Here is a 20,087-nt window from a genome sequence, read left to right on the forward strand (position 1 = left end):
AAGGCATTTGCACTTGCTTAATCCCACCAAGTGGGGTATTTAATTAGTCGAGAAGATAAGTATGGTGACCCACCCTCTTTCGTTTTTATATATGCATTGCATACTTCTCAATTGTAATATCAGGTCGTAGCAGGGGCGGAAGGTAACGACGGAAGGGGAGGCCCCAGCGTCACAACGGCACTCTAGACGTCCAGGGTTATAAATCTAATTTCGTCGTTTTGCAAATTTTGAATGTTGGTCTGTGATTTTCCACTTTTATGGAAGCTATTAGCCAGTGTTACACTGTGTTGATTTATTTAGCGGGATGCCATGCCATTAGCCTATTGTGTTTATTTGGGTGCATGTTCCTAGGTATTTATTTCCGCCTTATGCGTAGGAGGGGGCATGATGACTTTGGCTTAGTCACCTTATAAATTTAATTTAAGGGATCAGTTCTATATATATGCAAGGGTTTTATACCAATGAGTGCCGCCTTGTGCAGCGGAACCTGATGGTTGTGGGCTTTAGCCACCTGATTTGCTACGTTTGGGTCGAGTTTTGCTAATTTGATGCATTCACTGACCAATGCCTCCAGATTTACCTAACTGTGTAATGCAAGGGTCTCAAACTCAAACCACCTTGAGGGCCGCACGAGGGCATTTTCGATGGCCCAAGGGCCGCACCACGTTTGTTATCTCTCATGACACCTTGTGACGCCAATCATTCTGCTGACCACAGGATACTGCATAGAGGGCCGCATGCGGCCCGCGGGCCACGTGTTTGAGACCCCTGGTGTAATGGGTGTGTCGTGATTATGATTTTCATGTTTTGTTTGTAGGTGTACCTAGTTTATGGTGTTCCCGCTGCTGATTGCATTGCCATTAGTAAAATGTCTACAACCACAGCCGACGCAGGAGGGGCATAGGTGTACCTAGTTTATGGTGTTCCCGCTGCTGATTGCATTGCCATTAGTAAAATGTCTACAACCACAGCCGACGCAGGAGGGGCAGGATAGGCCTTCACATCTGACATAGGGTCCACCGTATGCGCACTGGTCTGACCAGCCCTAGGTGGCTAATGTTTTGCTTATCCTATACCCGCCAATCCAGTCCGTCCGCCCCTCTCACATGGTCACCCATGTTCGCATTCATTTTCCATGTGATTAATAATAGGAGTGATAGACTGGTTTCAAAAAAGAAGAAAATAAGAAAAGAAAAACTAAAAATAATCAGTAAATGGTGTTGTGATTGCATTATATCATCTTTTATATTTATTTTGCGAGGCTGGTAACGCACCGATTTATATATATATATATATATATATATATATATATATATATATATATATATATATATATATATATATATCCTCCAGACAAATGAAAGAGTCAAAAGAAAACACCACGTTACCAGGTAGGTTTTGTCAGTGTCTTCACAGATATTTAAACCTTCTGAATGTCGACACCAATTTTGTTTTTGTTACCTAAATTTACTGACTCGTATAACTATCATTAGCTAATGACGGCCTATGTCATCTTAGACAAAAGCAATCTATCTATTGAAATGGTTATAGTTGTGTATTTAAAACTTGGCAACTAAGTGTTTGTTATAAGTCCTAGACGGATTTTATATCATTATGTCCCCTTGTTATCAAGTCTCCTTGGTCTAGATAACCGGATTACCAGTCTATGGTCATGTGACCTGGCATAGTGAGTCCGATCAGATAACGACATTCATTTTTGTTCTCGTTATCTTGCTTGTTATCAGTCTTTCTGTCTGAGAACACATCCTATACAAACCCTCTTATCACTTGTATTTAATCTCTTCTATCAGGATTAGCTCCACAGCACATAAAACACACAATTCTAGATATCTTCACGACACAATAATGAAAGCATTATCTCGTCCCTGTTATTTTAATCAATATTTTATCTACAGAAGGCGTATTTGCGGAATCTTCTTTTGTCCTCGCCGTTATCGGGTTTCTGGACTATTGTTTTAGAGGAAATTTATATCATTATTCCTTAATTGGCCTTTAAAATGACAATGACAGCCAACGAGTTTCAAGATATGGAACTAAGAAGTGGGCCTAGATTTTAAAGGGGAGGTTTTGAACAGAAATATAACACTTTTCTCACGATTGTATATATACCCCCTCCCTCCCTCCCTCCCTCTCTCTCTCTCTCTCTCGCTCTCTCTCTCTCTCTCTCTCTCTCTCTCTCTCTCTCTCTCTCTCTCTCTCTCTCCGACGAACCAAAGAAAAAATGTTGTTTCTTGCATGCAAAACGTGCACTTCTTTTGACTTTATTCTGAAAAACAAAACTTATTTGTTTGAGCCTCTGTTTAACAGGCATTATCGATAAATATACTAAAGCTGATGCAGCACATATTTTTAAATTTGACAAATTTATTGGGTTTTCAAATAAAAAAAATAGTACAAGGATAGACCGAATCACAGCTTACTATCCTGTAGTGCTAAGACATACACCAAAATATGTCATTGGCCGAGTCACCAACGTACTCAGCGCAAAGAAGCTAAAGAAAGAAAGAGAGGAGAGGAACGAGTGAAGGATGTTGTGAATGAAGGAAGGAAGGAAGGAATGAAGGGATGAAGGAAGGAAGGAAGGAATGTTGCATAAAACGGGACATAACGTTTCGGTAGAACCAATACCATACATAATTTATATCAGCATTTATTACGTACCCAAGTCATTATTACGCGTTGGGGCCCTGGTGCTCGCCTTTGCACATCAGGAATCGGTTCACAATTAATACTTCCAGTTCAGTACCCACAAATGTAGTTCTAGTCTATTTTTAGAACATTTTTTCCTCTCTTATTTTGGTGGTGATAGAAGAGTTTTATTTATGCATTTTTTGTAGGGATTTAAAGGTAACTGTTTATTCTTCATAATACGAGCTCAGGGTGTTGTTGTATGTGTGTATTTCGGCGACAGTGCACAGTGAGTAATAAGGCCTTGGTGATGCTCCGGAAGTGAAATCTGTGTTCTGTTTATATGGTGATGTGTTGACAGTTCAGCATCTAAAAAAAGAGCAGGTCAACCTTTGACGAGAACTTCACCGTGAAGTCATCTTTGAAGGTATTTTAGATTAGCATATGATTTGTATTGATTGTCACACAGTGGAAAGGTCAGTACTGAGAAACCAATGTAGATAACATATAGTAAAATTAATTGTGTCCTATGTCCATCACTCACATCTCATCTCTGTCCACGTGAGCCTCGGCGTGGCCAGTGTAGGTACGTGAGAAAGCTTGCCAGTATTTACCCGAGTGTCAGTGGTTCTTCTTCGGGTCTTCCCAGGCTGTTCCTCGACAAATAGAAAGTGTATACTGAAAAATTACGTTTAACCTGCAGAACCACAAAGCACAAGCCATTATTATAGTTAAGAAGTATATGACATGTAAAACTTTGTAACACCTGATTAAAATTTACCTATTTTCTCTCAGAACAATTGCTAAAAGTATCGTCATCTCATTCGGGATAACTAACTGCAAACCAAAACAGGCACCGTTTACCTCTAGTTCAATAAAATAAGGAGAAGATTTACATGTTAAATGTCATAAATTGTGCTCTGATCAGTTTTGAGTCGTCAGTGATGCAATTGTGAAATTATTGTCTCCACGCAGAATTGACTTTTCCTGAGACGCCCAGATGACACAATCTAATCAGTAAAATTATGTTCAGGGACAGTACCGACAAGAAAAAGATATGGATAACCGTCTTTACTCGCTTATAAGACGAGTTCAACTGCAAACAACATAAATCCTTATTTGACGTATCACAACGCGCTTGCAGATAGGGGTATTTGTTGTTTGTTTTACTAATTACTCCTAACAAACTGCACAGACAAAGATCTTAAGTGCATTATGTGCCGGTAGATCTGAGCGTGTGCAGTTTGTTGTAGGACTCGTCTTATAAGATTGTATACGGCTTGGGGTAAGACCGTTTTTAAATACTATAAGTTTCTTAATTCGTATTAATTTCATATTTTAACGAATTAAATTGTCTCTTCGTGTTATTACACTTGATACCGCTCCGGTTGTCTAGTGGTTAGAACGTCCGCCTTGGAAGCGGGAGGTCGTGGGTTCGGTCCCCGGCCGAGTCCTACCCGAGACTTACAAAAATAGTACTAACAGCTGCCTCGCTTGGCGCTCATCATTAACAGGTTAGTGTAAAGGACTGGTCGGCCTGGTGTCAGGATAATGTGAGTGGGTGGGACATCATGCTACATGTCTGCGACATGATGCCCCAGTGCTAGACATCACTATAAACTGCCACACTGCAGACATTGTAGCGATATAACTTAATTTTTTTTAAAGAAACGTTAAAAGTTCTAATGACACACACACACACACATTTACACTTGATACGATGTCGACGGAAACTAATAGAAATCGCTCCTAAAAGCTTTATTTTTAACTACAATTTAGCCCTGAAGACATTACCGACAATTATTTTCTTCAGGCATTTGCGACAGTTATTTTCTTCAGGCATAACAAAATTAAAAGTAGCTTTTAAAAAAAATTGGAAGGTTCATATGCGAAACAAATTCAAATCAGAAAACTGTACTTGCTTTTCAAATTAAATATATACTCTATCAAATTAAATACATACCATATCAGAAAAAGGAAGTCTATGACTAAAAGGCCCGTCAGTATCCTACCTGACGCCAAATTGCAGTTGCAAGGTTTTTACCCTTTGGATGTTAATGCCCTAATTAGACCTCTTGTTAATAAATAATTAATCATAGGCTATTAATTAATCATACTGTATCTCTCTAGTGCTGATGATCAGATTTCCTGAGATAAGATGACAATTTTGAAACGATAGCAAAAACCACTAAATCTTCTTCCGAATGTTTCGTGATGTATTGTCGGTATGTCATACATTCATGTGTTTAGTTTGCATGAAGAAATTAACTATGTCAGCTTTTATATTACCAACTAATGAAGGGCTCAGACGATCAAGTGAATCATTATTGCACATGGAATTTACTCCAGATTTCATTCACGAGAGCTTTCCGAATCCGCAATAGCAATTTCTCCTATTTAAATATTTTCTTCGCTGTATTCAAGTTGATCTCTATAATACTTCATCACTGACATCGCAAATGCAACCTTGTAATGTTTAATCGCAAAACGTTTGAACATTTTCTTGAGCACTTTCAGCTTTTGCATGAAAATGATTTATTTCCATATTCTTTTTTAAGCATCATACGACGATGGCCAGCAGGATTAAAAAAAAATCTACACATCTTTTGTGAGATGGCGCTATAATTACATTCTATGTGGAGTTCTTTATTCAAACAAATATTGTTAGTGAAAATCAACTCTTGCTACATAAATTGTGTTTCTTCATTTGCATCCATATACATTTTGCGAATAAAATGTTTTCAACACGTAATTGTTTCTCTCTTTTCCTACCTACGAGTATTTCCATACCCCACATCCTATCTACATCTCTATCATAATACCTGTATGAACTCTTTACTTACAAACCCATCTGTTTTTAACTGTCCCACCATGCTATCTACATGCCAGTCCCAGATCCAACTGCCGGACCCTTGCTTATGTTTTTACCTGTTACACGCCCATCTGTCTGTTTGCCGGTCTCCATGTATCAATGGATGGGATGATTGATGTGTACATATTTGTTCTTTTTTCTATCGCATTTACCATCCGGCCAGAACAGAACGAATTGTATTCAAGTTCTTTAGTGTAATGGACCGCCCTGTAGTCCCTAGACTTTTAGGAGTTACTTCCCTTTTGTATCTTTGTAAAATGGGGAAAGCACGCGAAATAAATAAGATAGTTACATTTTTACCTGATTACATTTATTAAAACATGTTTATTTTCATATAAAAATTTACAGTATTAAATGAAAGAGCTTGATAATTCCCAAAGTAAATTAACAGTTTCGATAATCACATTTTTTTTCCTGTTTAATTCATCTTTTCCATAAACTTTAAACAAAAGTTAAATTATAAATAATTATTAAAAAAACAGTGGCATATGTTTCATTCATTTATCACACCTATCCATCAAACAGAATCGATTCTTCCTTACCAAGTAGGGTTTGCCCGAACTTGCAGGCGAAAAAGCAATAAGAAGACATAAGATTAGATTAATGCCGAGATGCCCACTATGCAAAACGGCGAACTTCACAAAACTACGTACTATAGTCCTATGTGAGAAAACCAAAAACGATAGCCTAACGCTGATAGTGGAAATCTGCAAAAAGGAAAAATACCATAGAAACAATCTTCTATTTATAGCCGGAAACTTTGATAAGAACATAGTCCTGAAAATAACCGATTATATCACAAAGACAATGATAGTCTGCGGACAAATAATCAAGATAAAGAAATAGTAGAACAACCAGGAGGAGGTGCAAGGGGGAGGGGACTGGTTTAAAGCCCGCTTAGGGGTATGTACCGCCTGTGCGCGGGACAGACCCTCTGTCCTGTGCTGAACCCCAGAGAGAAACTAAAGACTAACCAATGACTGAACGAGGAAAGACTTCACTAACAAGACATCACGACAAGGAAGGGAGAGATGGGAGGAGGGCTTCGGTCTGCAGCCTGAGTAGGAGTATGCACCGGCATGAGCGCGGGTTGGAACCTTTATCTCATCTCAAACCTTGGGGCAACAAATAAAAAATATATAATAAAAAAATTTAAGCCGACTAAGCATAAAAAGAAATGTATGTACATTAAAACTTAACCAACATATAGAAACCTCAATAATAATAAACTAACAAACATAAGGCTGTTCCCTTTTTCCCCCCGTGAAACTGTACAGGGATACAGGGAACCTGCAGACGGGTGAAGTAAAAAAAAGAAATGTATGTGCATTAAAACTTAACCAACATATAGAAACCCCAATAATAATAAACTAACAAACATAAGGCTGTTCCCTTTTTCCCCCCGTGAAACTGTACAGGGATACAGGGAACCTGCAGACGGGTGACGGGCACAGACGTCGCAGGGCTAGGTCACAAGGCGCTACGCGAAGTGAACAGGCTTGAGAAAGAGTCTCAGAAAAACTTGTATGCGGGAAATAGACAAACAAAACACATACACGGGGACTAAATCCAACAACAATGGTACCCAAACTAACCTTAGGAGAAAACTAAATACATAAATATATAAAAAAAATTAAGCCAATCAAAATATAGAAAAACTGAAGGATATTTTTATTCTAATGCGGTCCTCACACACAAATATATAGCACACAAACAAAATAGCAAATTACTCATATAGCATACACAGGACAAAGGGGACCCTTAGCTAAGGTCACTGGAAGAAAACAAGGGAAGGAAATTGGACATGGATATTGAAGTCTAGATCGGATGAACAACCCATTAAAATACACTAGGGATATAAAAAAATACCACATCAAAATTTTTTATTTAAATAAATTTTTTATAAAAATTCTATTTCTATAAAGAAATGCACACACACACACACACACACACACACACACACCTTAGGAAGAAACAGAAAAACATGAAAACACTTTTATTTTTGGAGTGAAATGGGGGGGGGGGCATCTGTCTAGTAACCCTCCCCCCCCCAAAAAAAAAAAAAGAACTGCAGAATTCCAGCCACTTCCGCGGCAAATGAAAATTTTATGCGGATATGTGCTGTCATGGTAAACTAGGATTACATGCTGCGTTCTGTCCACATCAATATAAATTTACCCCGTCGAGATAGAGTTTCTCATATATACTTTAGGTCCAAATAAGCCCTTCTTTGTTTCCAACAAATTGAAACACACATTAAAAAGATGAATCCATCCAACAAAATTAAATGCATATTAAAAAGATAAATTTCACTCATATGAAAAGAAGTGCCTTTGAAAAACAAACATCTCAGTGTACTCTATAAGTTCGGATGCTACATCAACATAAAATTTCGAATTTGCGTTTTGTGTCGTCATCTATCCTTATCTACTTTTTTTAATCCACATAATTACCTATATACCAATATAACTGACTTTCCAATCTGCCTGCCTACCCACAAACCTACACGTAAAAGGCAATAGTCTTATATCAATAATTAATCGAAGAAATATCTTTGATCAATTCCCATAATTTGATCAAAACCAGTCTCATTCAAGGATAGCGTGCATTACGTGTTTATTTGAATGGGGTCTTTTGTTTTTTGTAGAGCATCAAGCTGTTAAACCTTATATAATTTTCAAAACTACAGAACTGGAACAAATCTATATCGTCAATGCCTGTCGATATCTTGTGCCCCACGATTTGATTATCCACTTATAACAAGGTATTTATAGAGGAAGATTGCCAATGGTTTTAATCCCACATCGAACACACTGACGCGCCCCCTGATACTGCAGATAAGTGGTGATGAATGGTCCCTGATCAGCGCCCAGATAAGATAACATCAGCCGATAAGTTGAGAGATAATGCCGCTTGTGCGTGTTGAAGGAATACATGATCTCTCTGCGCCAAAGCTGTTCAGCTCATTCAGTTGTGACGTTCTAAACAATAGATGTGCCGAGGCTATCTGTCTATAAAACTTTATATATGATTTTATAGCATTTTCCAATGTTGGATCTACACTCAACGTGTTACAGTTATTTACATTGTCGAGATGTAACCTCTCAGAGGTCACTGCGCATTGAAGTTAAGCAAGGTCATGGGTTGACTGCGCAATGTACATGTCACGAGCGAAGGACCGGGGAGTTTAAGAAAGTGTGAAACTACAAGGACTATGTCGAGAAGGAAACAGTCAAACCCAAAGCCAATTAAAAGTAAGTACATCATTTTATGTTCTTTTTAATGAGATATGTGGTCATTCTTTAGAATTTAGATACATGCTTCGCCGATCTAAAAGTTAACACTAGCCGAATAGCGTTAAAGTGTCAGTGCAGAAGAGGGTGACATTTGAAAGTGCGAGTTAATGGCTTGTTTGTTTCTGCGGCTCCCATGTATCGATTGGTATAATTCAGGAGAGTGCTTAGAAAAGAATGAAAATATAGATATACTTTAAAATCATCCATTCAGAGATGCGTTCAAATGTTGTTTACTGTAATTCGATGATTGGTACATGTACATTTCAATACATTATAAAGACAATGAAATAATGAAACGATGATTCATGCAGTGTAAAAACTAGATATAGAAAACGTTAGTTCAACATAACTGGTATTTATATCGTGGCATGATTTTATTTTTTCTATTATTACTACTACTACTACTACTACTACTATTATTATTATTATTATTATTATTATTATTATTATTATTTAAATTATACATTGAACAATCAAATCTATATAGACTTGCAACTATTTTATGAAGAAAATGGATGGATTTTGGAGAAAGATATTTTTTAAAAATATTATGAAGGTGATGATCTAAATTGGAGTCAAAGCCTACTTTATTTGAAAAGTTTTAGCTTGCCGCATAAAAATTACTGAGTTTACCAACGCTCAAATAGTTGAAGGTAGTTGTTAGTGCTCTTGGTTTCGTACTTAGTTGAAGCATTCCTCAAAGCGATAGCTACGTTGCATTCCCTGTAATTTAAAAAAAAATGTCACATTTGAACTGATGTTCAAACCGATATTGTTGCTTCCGATCCTCTATGCGTTTTATAATTTAAGACATTCACGAAGAAAGAAAGAAAACACACAGTTATTCTGATACATTGCCTTATTTAAATGAAGAAGAAACTCATAAAAGTCTGTGTGTAGCAAAAAGGAAAATGTTTAATTGATTTTAACTGAATGATTAATAATTGAAAGCGGAGATAATGTAAAAGAGGGAGAGTTCTCACCTTCGCCAATAGTGCCAGTTTGATAGTGGAGTACTTTGAAAGATCACTTATTCAAATCAGCTCGTCTGTTTGCAAGCTACACTTCGCAGTAAAATCCGTGTATACTTTGTATTATAGAAAAGGTAATTTATGTTAAGGTGTTACATAAACATTTATTCCGTCTGAACTATTCAGATACGTTAGCTAAGGCACAATGTACGTTCATTAAACACTATTCGCATAATTTTTGTACGCTAGTAGATTTCCGCCAGAGTACGCGACACACATTATCGAAGACTTTGATTACACAAATAGATCTATCCAATACATAGTGCGTACAGTTAATATGTTGATAGAATAAACTAATACGCCGTTCATATTATGTATGTATGTATGTATGTATGTATGTATGTCTTAAAATATACCGATATTCAACCGTTTTACATTAAACATACATACATACATACGTACATACATACGTACATACATACATACATATATACATGCATGCATGCATGCATACATACATACATACATACATACATACATACATACATACATACATACATACATACATACTATATGAACGGTGCTTAAGTTAATCAACATGTTACCTGTATGCTATGCACTAACTGTGTACATATGCATGTGATTTTGGTGCGTTGCGAGATTCTTTTCTGTCTTCGCGTCTTGCCTTGCCATAAGAATAGCATGACTTGTATTGGAGAGAGAGAGAGAGAGAGAGAGAGAGAGAGAGGGAGCGAGAGAGCGAGTCTCAGCACTGTGACATGTATTGAATTTAACTTGAATATGACAACTTTCGACTTGTTTTTTGTTGATGTCCTTTTTTAATTTTGTAAAGATAATTTTGCATCTCTTATTGATGTAAATACAATTTCTAATTAAGTAAATTGTAACTTACTCTCACTTTTAAAAGGGAAGTGTGCAATAATACCTCTTCTCTCTCTCTCTCTCTCTCTCTCTCTCTCTCTCTCTCTCTCTCTCTCGTCGTCGTATCCAGTGCATAAAAAAATCCCCACCCCAACCAAGACATCTTAACAAGTCTATTGACATTCACATTTAGTTATCTTGCCCGAGAAACAGGTAAAACAAAAATCTCACTTCAAAGTTGGCGGCGTTGGCGTCACAACATAAGCTTGGCGCAAACTTTCATTGACAAAATTATCTTGTGCTGTCCTTGACTACGCTGTTTGGCACGTGAGACTATTTTGTGGAACAGTTTGTTTATTATTACATGGTAAAACGATGGCTGTTGTCTTTCTTGAGCCTCTATATAAAGTAGTATCGATATTTAACAATTTCGGCTGTTCTTTTTTATTTTAATTCTCAAGTTTTCAGAGCCTTGTTTGTATCAAACTTGGAATCTATCCTAGGTATCTACAATACAAGCTCGCGGTTCTTATCTTTGGTTGCCAGAGGTAAACGCCTAGGATAAGCTTCATACTGACTCATTTTAACAGGTCTCGAATCCCCCTTGATGAAGATAATTCGCAGATAGGAGGAGTTAGATAATTTCAGGGATAAGATAACACCAAGATGTAGGTCTTGTCTAGAAGATAATATACTGCAACTGTTGCAGCCCAATCTTTTCGAAAGTCACGAACAGTTATCAGTAATCTCTACCGAATTCCTCTTGTTCTTCTCTCTCTCTCTCTCTCTCTCTCTCTCTCTCTCAGACAAATTAAGTTCGAATGCGATTGTTCTTGATAATTCTTCATCAAAGATGCAAAATCAGAGTGTAATTAGCCTTGTATGTCATGATGTTACTGAATGTTTATTCCATTTCAAATTGAGTTTTACCGGCCGTCGACGCGTCATCGGAGCGTGTCGGCGGATATTTCATAACATTAAAACTACCATTAACATTCGAATTCTCAAAGAAAAAACTATTATCAGCATGCTAAATACCTTTTGAAAATTTTCTCTTTAAAGAGCAACATATATCATTCACTATGGCATCACGTCAAATGGGAGACTCATAACGTCATAGTTGCGTCAAAATTTATGATGGTTTATCGTGGATTTTGCTACATCATTCATATGTCATTTTGGCAGACTGAATCGTACTATTGCGGCCTTTACTTCATATTGTTTATTCATTAAGATAGCACACTGCAATTTGGTATTTTCCGTAGGGTTAAGTTTTTAAAGAAAAAAAAATTTCCCAGATTTTCCTCACTGGTTATACTGGTTGTTTAAAAATGACCCTCTATTGTAACTTAGGTATCGTTAAATGTACCTTTAATTTCCTTCATTTTGATGTTTTGTTCATGAGTGCATTTAGGGGTATAGGATTGATTTCAAATGCACCAATAAAAATTCGGCTAGCTCAGTTTTCACTTCCTGGATTTCAGAAGTAAATTGTAATAAAAGAGATATATTTGGTAATTCATTTATTGCACTTTCAGAAACTGGTACTGTCTAGCCTGGCAGAATTAAATTTCCATATTTTCATAACTGCTGAAGATATTGTATTTTACACCAATTCAGGCTGATTTTTTGTACACATGAGAGTAGATATTTTGGTCAGCTATATGCTTAGACCATGTGCAGTTTCCATACGTACAATATGCAATGAAATTTGAGCCACAGCACATGAAAGTAACAAAGAAGTATGCCAACATTCTCTCCATTATGCATGTTGAAAAGGCAAAACATTTCAGCCTACACCTCTGACCTCTCTCTCTCTCTCTCTCTCTCTCTCTCTCAGAAGTACATAATATCTGTAGAGCGCCATCCAAACATTTATAAACTGATTCCGGCAAGATTTACTACCCATGGCACTCATTTTATTTAGAAACAGCTGTCAAGTTTTGTGGGTTTTTTCTTTTCTTTAAGTGAACTTTTAATATAGTCATTTAAATTAAAATTAATTCAAATTCGAACACTTTTTATTTTGTCTGTTGCGATGGTTTTCCCTTTCTGCATTTCTGAGTGTAAGACATAATAATAATAATAATGAGGACTTTGTATAGCGCCTAATCTTTAGAAGCTCCAAGCCCTTTACAACATTAGACAACACCTATAAGATAAAACACATATAATGATATGATTACAAAAACAAACACAATGAAATTAAAAAACATTTTAAAAAATACAAAAACAAAAAACATTCTGAGAATATTTAAGGTAGGAAACATTATTAGGTTTTTAAGTTTGTTCTTGCAGTCGAAATAAGTGAGTTTTGATAGCACTCTTGAATGGGATCACGGTGTCTTGGTGTATAAGTTCAGTGGGCAATTCATCCCACGTTGCTGGGCCCTGGTATGCAAAAGAACGCTGTCCATATGACTTTGTTTTCATAGTGGGAATAATGAGTATACGATTGTCAGAAGAGGAGCATAAGTATCTTGCTGGTGTATACACATGGTTGAGGTCGGATAGGTATGTTGGACTAGAGTCCGTCAATGAAACGTAGCACAGAGAACAAATTTTGTGTTTGATTCTGGATCGAATGGATAGCCATTGTAGGGTACAGAGCAGCGGGGAGGTGTGCTCTGATCGTGGTACTCTAAGTACGATCCGAGCAGCTGTGTTTTGAAGTTTCTGGAGCAGATATTGAGATGAACCAGACAGAATTGAGTTTCAATAGTCCAGTCTTGAAAGTACTAATGAACACACAAGTGTTTTAGTGGCATCAACTGAAAGATATTTGCGAATTGAGCTGATGCGTCTCAGCTCAAGATATGCAGCCTTGCATATGTTCATGACATGTTGGTGCAGTGTGAGAGTACTATCCAGAGTAACACCTAGGTTTCGTACTGATTGTGTGAATTTAATGTTGGTTTTGCTGATATTTTCTGTTTGAGGTAAAGGATGTGAATGAGAAAGTCTTTGTGTTGTGATCAGAATGGCCTCAGTTTTATCATCATTCATCTGCAGCTTGTTACAAGTCATAGATGATTTCACATCAGAAATGCACCTCTCTACACCTTGGATGGTAGCATCAACTTCAGTTGGGTGGCTAGATTTGTATATTTGGGTGTCATCAGCGTACAATTGGTGAGACACTGGATGATGATCTATGACACTTGAGAGCAACTGAGTGTATAGAATGAAGAGAACAGGTCCAAGAACAGACCCCTGTGGAACACCACAACATAGATCAACTGGGCCGGAGTGTATTCCATTTGTGGATACAATTTGTGTCATAAGGGTAAATATTTTGACGTCACAAATGAAAACGATTTTGCATGTGTAAGAGCAACAGTTAAATAAATGCTGGGATTTATCCAATCAGAAATTGCGTTACATACACTGGTATGTTAAAATGGTTGTTTTCCATCTTTTAATTGAAGTACATGGTAAGATAATGACATGTCCTTGTACTTCACACACGTCAGTATTTTAAAAACAGACGTTGCTTTAGATGCCGTTTAAAAGGTGCAGATGATACCACTAAGTTAAAGAAACAGACTATGGTTTGGGTGTACCTTTTGGTTTTGGTGAGGGTTATAAGTGTTCGTCTGATCATTCTCGCGTCAGGTATTAAGATAATTGAGTGGGAAAGAAATTTCAACATCAAACCTAAAATAAAGAAAAAAATGCAACCATTGTTTTATTCATATTGCACATCTGATGTTTGAATGGATCTGCCTTTTTTTTTTCTTTAGTGCTTGGCGGCACATTAGCACATACAAGTTTTGTCAATTTAAGGCCAATGAAATCAAGTGATTTTGTCATGCCGATCTTCGAAAAAGGCTGGCTTATATACGATGATGAAATAGTTTCATCTGAAATGGAATTTTGCAGTTTATCTTTGGAACTTTTCCTTCCGTAAAATCGACTGAGCAGTGCCAGTTGCCCTGCATTATAGTCTCACGCCATTGTTGGGATAAGGGTAAGACTGATATTTTTGTACGATTTTCTCATTCATTAAGCATAATAAAAATTTCTAATGGCGGTACCTTTGGATAATGTAATTATGACAGTTTCGACATGAACTGTCTAGTCAAAAGATGGGTAGCATTTTAAGGAACACCACATAATTTTGTAGCAGAATTTCTCCCCAGATTTGTTTAAATATTTTTCAATGCAAAATGAGACACTGTGCAATTTAGTTTTAGCTTTGAACACCCTAAACTTAGTATTTTCCACTGAGTATCTTCTCGCCCCCCTCCCCTTAATCCCATCATGCAACGCGCCAATAGGGTTTGTTTAATGTAGGACACACGGTACTAATTGTATGGAAAAACGGGAACCAGTCTGGAAATCGGTGAACATAAAATAGAGTATATATGGGTATAGCTGGCCAGCATTGGTTAATAATATATGTTATTTATTGGAAAAAGATTCTTTCGAGAGCTTATTCTCGTTGTAAGTGAAAAAAAGAGACATTGTTTGATTGGTGGAATTTCAGTCCTTTAACAGTCTTGAGTTTGGAACACTCATTACTGAAATTAGCACCTGACTCCTTGATGCGGAGTTGAAAGCACGTTTCAAACACTTGTATTTTCTCTGCACAGAAGCTAACATCCAGGTATGAACTCTACTGATAAATATAGGTTTGATCATGAGCGCTCAGAAATTTTAAGTTATTGAATTTTTAATATTATGGTGTTTGCATAGGTTTACTATGGGAATCGAATTAGTACCGTGAGTCATTAAGAACGTAACGGCCTTTGGGGTGCTTCAGTCAAACTATAGTCCGTGTTTGCTCGTACACATACCACCCTGTTTTCGATAGTTGGACAATTATGCTTCGCTCTACACAGACCCTTTGCGTGTGTAAACTAATCGGAACACACCTGCTATCTGATTGGATACAGCTGAAAGGAACTGTTTCTCGCTAGATATAGTTTGGAAGATAGGAATAATCCTGAATGTATCAGTAGACAACGACACATCTTGCATATAGCATTCTCCAATTTTAACCATTATCACACAAGCTTTTCTTATGAGTCGATGTATGCGAAGATAAGAGAAGTTGCCATATTGAATACATAACAAAAAATCGATTCATCTTGCTACGAGAAACAAGTCTTGCATCCGTGAGGGGGCGCTTGCTTGAAGTTTCCTTTCGGCTAGCTACACATGCCACCAGTCAGTGTGAACAAAGTGGACGTATGGCATTTGGCTAGCGAAGATGTCTTGGGGCGGAAATGCCGAGTGAGGTGAAAGGCTTTCTCCTACAACATGTCTTCCGAGATATCTAAAACCTTCCGTCCCAACATAATTGTCCAAAAATCACAAATTGAATGGGGAAAGGTCAGAGGAAACTGGAACTTGCCAACTGTTGCATAGGTGGCGTTTTTCGCTTGGCTTCTGTGTCTAGTGCATTCATATTTTTCCCCAGGCAAAATCTTCAGCCCATTTAAATTACAGAAATGTTATTTTTTCTTCGCAATCTTTTCAATACAAAATTGAGTAGGACCAATATTTTTTTAAATTGTTTGTCGAGATGAAACGAACAAATAAAGTTGACCAGGCTGAAACAGGTTACGTTAACAGTGTTGTTAACAATGCCATATAATGAAAGTTCTAATTTTCATAAGAAAATGCAGACTTTATCGTCTGTGTTTGGGTGGGAGCAGCAGCGATCAAGAGTTTTTTATGCCCGAATCCCGACCGAAAAGGTGCGCGTTCCAGTTATACCCTCTGTTTAGCTCGAGTCGCGGCTACCATTGTTGTGTTTCGTTGGGCAAGGTACTTAATTTCATTGGGCAAGGTACTTAACTCCAATGACCTCAGAACTAAATAACCTTCTTTTGTTGCTGAGCCGTAAAACACCAAACTCAAGCCTGTTTCGGCAAATATTTAACTATTGGACACTTCATAAATTTTATGGTCAGTCAGCTGTATTGTTAAACTTTCTCAGGTAACTTATAGTTTACGTAATGCATAATTTTAATGTCTCTCGTACACATAGGTTTTATTAAATGTAAGTAAATTTGGGCATTCATGGACGAATACTGGACGATGTAAAGTGTGAGAAACTCCACCATTAATCCCCAAGATGTTGGCGAGATAAATATGGTTTGCGTATTCCAGATGGTCAGTCTGTTTATATAGTGTTATATAGTACAAGCCGATTTGTTCTGCTCAAAACTATACCGCTTTACCTCATTGGGATCCAAATAAAAATTGTGTTTTAGCTATATAATTAGAAAGGAATTGTATTGCGTTACAGTGTTTTTCCTAAGTCAACTCAGAAATCAACCATATAGTTGAAGTAGATGCATACAATTCTATTTTAAAATATTGCTAATGTACTAATATTCATAATAATACATTAAAGGTCGAAGTCCCATTTCCGGTTGGTGAAAAAATTACTCGGACCTTATACTCCGTCTTGCAATGAAGTTCCAAATTCATCAACTTCCAATTTATATGGAATAAAGATTAGAAAATTGGGAAAAAACCAAAAACCAAGAAAAGGCGCAATTTCCTGATTTTGTTGATTCTGGAAGTTAGAAGGACATAATGTTAGAATTTGAGTGCTTATATGCGATAATGTTGATTTCTGATAGGTACATCCAAGAATAACGTCGATGATAAAAAAAATTAAAAAAAATATGAACATTATTAAACAGTAGCATCACAAAAGAACAGTGGTGCAGTACTTGTTATTATATTGGCTGATTGATATTTAGCATCGCTTGTTATTATATTGACTGATGTTTAGCCGCACTTGATATTATATTGATTAGTTGATATTCAACTGAATATGTAATATACGCGTGCGACGAGAAATGTATTTCGAAATTGATATTTTTTTCTTCCTTTTTTGCATAGGTTATGTGAATTGCTATTTCTCTGTCATTCACTGGTTGAAAGTGTCTCAAAGTAGGCCAAACACCTGTGAAGGGCATGATATCATCTGTTTGCAAAAAGATAAGATAACATTCTATATTCATTTTGATATAACATACCACCCTGAAATGTCGATTATATGTATCAACAGGACACATTAAGACCGTTACGGTTGAATAAATTTTAATAAAAGCATTATGCTTTTATTTTACTTTTATCGACTTGTAGAAGTCAAATGGCTTTTCTTTGATCATTCGATAGATTTTTATCAAAACTTTCAGATTCGCTGTCTATCGCCCATGGCGACGGGTCGGACTTGGCATCTAACCCTGATATCAGATACGGCTATCATCGGCTTGTTCTTGTATAGGTTTTGGTTGTTGATTTTGTTTGTTGTTCGGGTCAGTTATGAATACAGAGACCTAAGTTTTTATCACGTAGTTATCTTGATCAAGTCTTGACGGATGTTTTAAAACAGTTATGTCCCGATTCCCAGTGGAATGTTTCTTAAGACTAGATTTCTTATCGGTGTAATTTGAAAAGTATCGGCCAAACATACGGGGCCCTGGTACATGACTTGTGATAAAGGTTATATCTCGAGTGATAAGAAACACGAACATATGGTACTCTAGATATCCAACTATTCACCCTGTCCCCAGAGAACACGTATTCAAGAAAGGTAACCCATTATATTTAACAGTGCTTTCGTGTAAGTCAATAAGCTCACTAAACGAACTCTTAGTTCTGTGTCTCTCTGGCACGTACAAACTGCTTGATAACTGTGACTTCACATACATTTTGCGTGAGATTTAGTCTCGCATCATTTCTCGAGGAGTCTCAAATACGAAATCATTTCTCGCAGTTATAAACACATCTCTATCACATAAAATCTTACCACTTAATGCATCCCTGCAACATATGTTATACTTATCTTCGAACAAAAAATTGAGGGGGAGGGGTGCGAGATAATTCGCGTTAATTTTCGCGGAGTTTCACTTTCAAACGCAAAATCAAATCTCATGCGATTAATTATGCAAGAAGATTTGTAAAAGCACACGTGGTTATATACCCAGCGGTTGAAAGTTCTTACATTTCCGATTAAGTTCACAAAACGTACTTTCACAAAAATAAGTGGTAGGGAAATACTGTGATTTCGCTTGTTTTCATGCTACACTAGTTTTGTTCATTTTATGATTACAGCAAACTACGAATTAACAGATAGGACAAAAATGTATCCATCGGCAAAGACAATATGACCCCATCCCCATTAGTTTCCCATCCACGAATTTTAAGTATCGACGAATTGCCCTTTACTGACAAACTACAAAATTTAATGCTTGCATAAAATACATGTGATACACATTAAATCTGTTCAGATATAAACATGAGGTTATTTATTTCATCATTTCAGTGAAGAGCGGGAACCTAATATAGCCAAAAGTTTATCTCTATATTTAAAAACAAAAACAAAAGTTTACCTCTATGAATCTTATGAAGCACAAACTTAAAATCTGCAGTTATGCACTTAATTTTGAATTCAGTCAATCTTGTACCACCATCACACTTTTTGCAATTACATGAAGTGCAAGTGCTAGCCGAATGTGGCGGACTATCAGGTGAACCGTATGCCTCTCTGAAATTCTTCTCATAAGAAAGAATAATTAGCGTCTTTACTATTACAATGTAAAACGTGAATTTACCAATTATTATGGGACCAGAATATTTTTTGAAGATTCTGCAAATATATATTCCAGTTGCGGGCATGTCTATATATGCCGTGTGATTTTTGTAAATATAGACATTGTCCAATCACTTTCTTTTCGTTTCTCTTTTTATCATACCAGAAATAGATACTTGAAATTTAATATTTGTTAAGTATCAAACTTTGTTACAGCAATATAATAATTACTGTGTTTGCAACATGTGTAACAGCGAAAGTAGTGTTTCTGAGAACCTTCCATACCTTTTGGGAAGAACCCTCACTAATATGCATCCTACATAATAATAAATTAATAATTTATATAAAAAAATTTAAACCAGGATGCTATTAAATCTCTTTCGTGTTGATGTTGAAGTCACGTGTAATATACATCTTAACCACAAACAAAAAAAATGTATGATCTCAGATTTTACTTTTTAAAGAAACATTTGCCGAGTTCACAGATAAACAGTAGCTTATTGAAAGAAAATATTTCAACCCAACACACAAAAATGCCTAAGCAATGTACAGCGAAACACAAAACGCACTCAGCAGTGTATAGCGAAGTCTGTCGTAACATAGACCTCAAATTAAAGGAAGTTTTAACAAGTCCAACTTTCATAAAAAAAAAAAAACATTTCTTTATCTCACTGCTAAAGTAACCTGTATATAAAGGACTACAGTCTACAAAGAACAAAACTGTGACTCCTTCAGTGTTCCCTGTAGACTGGTTTCATTGTGTATTATTCATATTTTTTACACCAATCGGAGTTGCATGATGAATTTGTTGCTTGTTTAAGAGCGATGCTTAGGAATTTCAAAGAAATATATTGATG

General features: G+C 36.5%; 1 protein-coding gene across 1 annotated transcript in view; it reads left to right on the forward strand.

The window, feature by feature from the left end:
• Positions 1–8,422: 8,422 nt before the first annotated feature.
• The window catches only part of LOC149783004 (uncharacterized), a 99,123-nt gene continuing 87,458 nt past the window's right edge, over positions 8,423–20,087 (forward strand). The window contains exon 1 of the mRNA XM_089934573.1: positions 8,423–8,775. Coding sequence (XP_089790699.1) covers positions 8,736–8,775 — 40 coding nt within the window. The 5' untranslated portion in view covers positions 8,423–8,735. The remainder of the gene's footprint in view (positions 8,776–20,087) is intronic.

Source organism: Sinohyriopsis cumingii, chromosome 15 (genome assembly GCF_028554795.1).
Source record: "Sinohyriopsis cumingii isolate HCF-2022 chromosome 15, ASM2855479v2, whole genome shotgun sequence".
Classification (NCBI taxonomy): Eukaryota; Metazoa; Mollusca; class Bivalvia; order Unionida; family Unionidae; genus Sinohyriopsis; species Sinohyriopsis cumingii.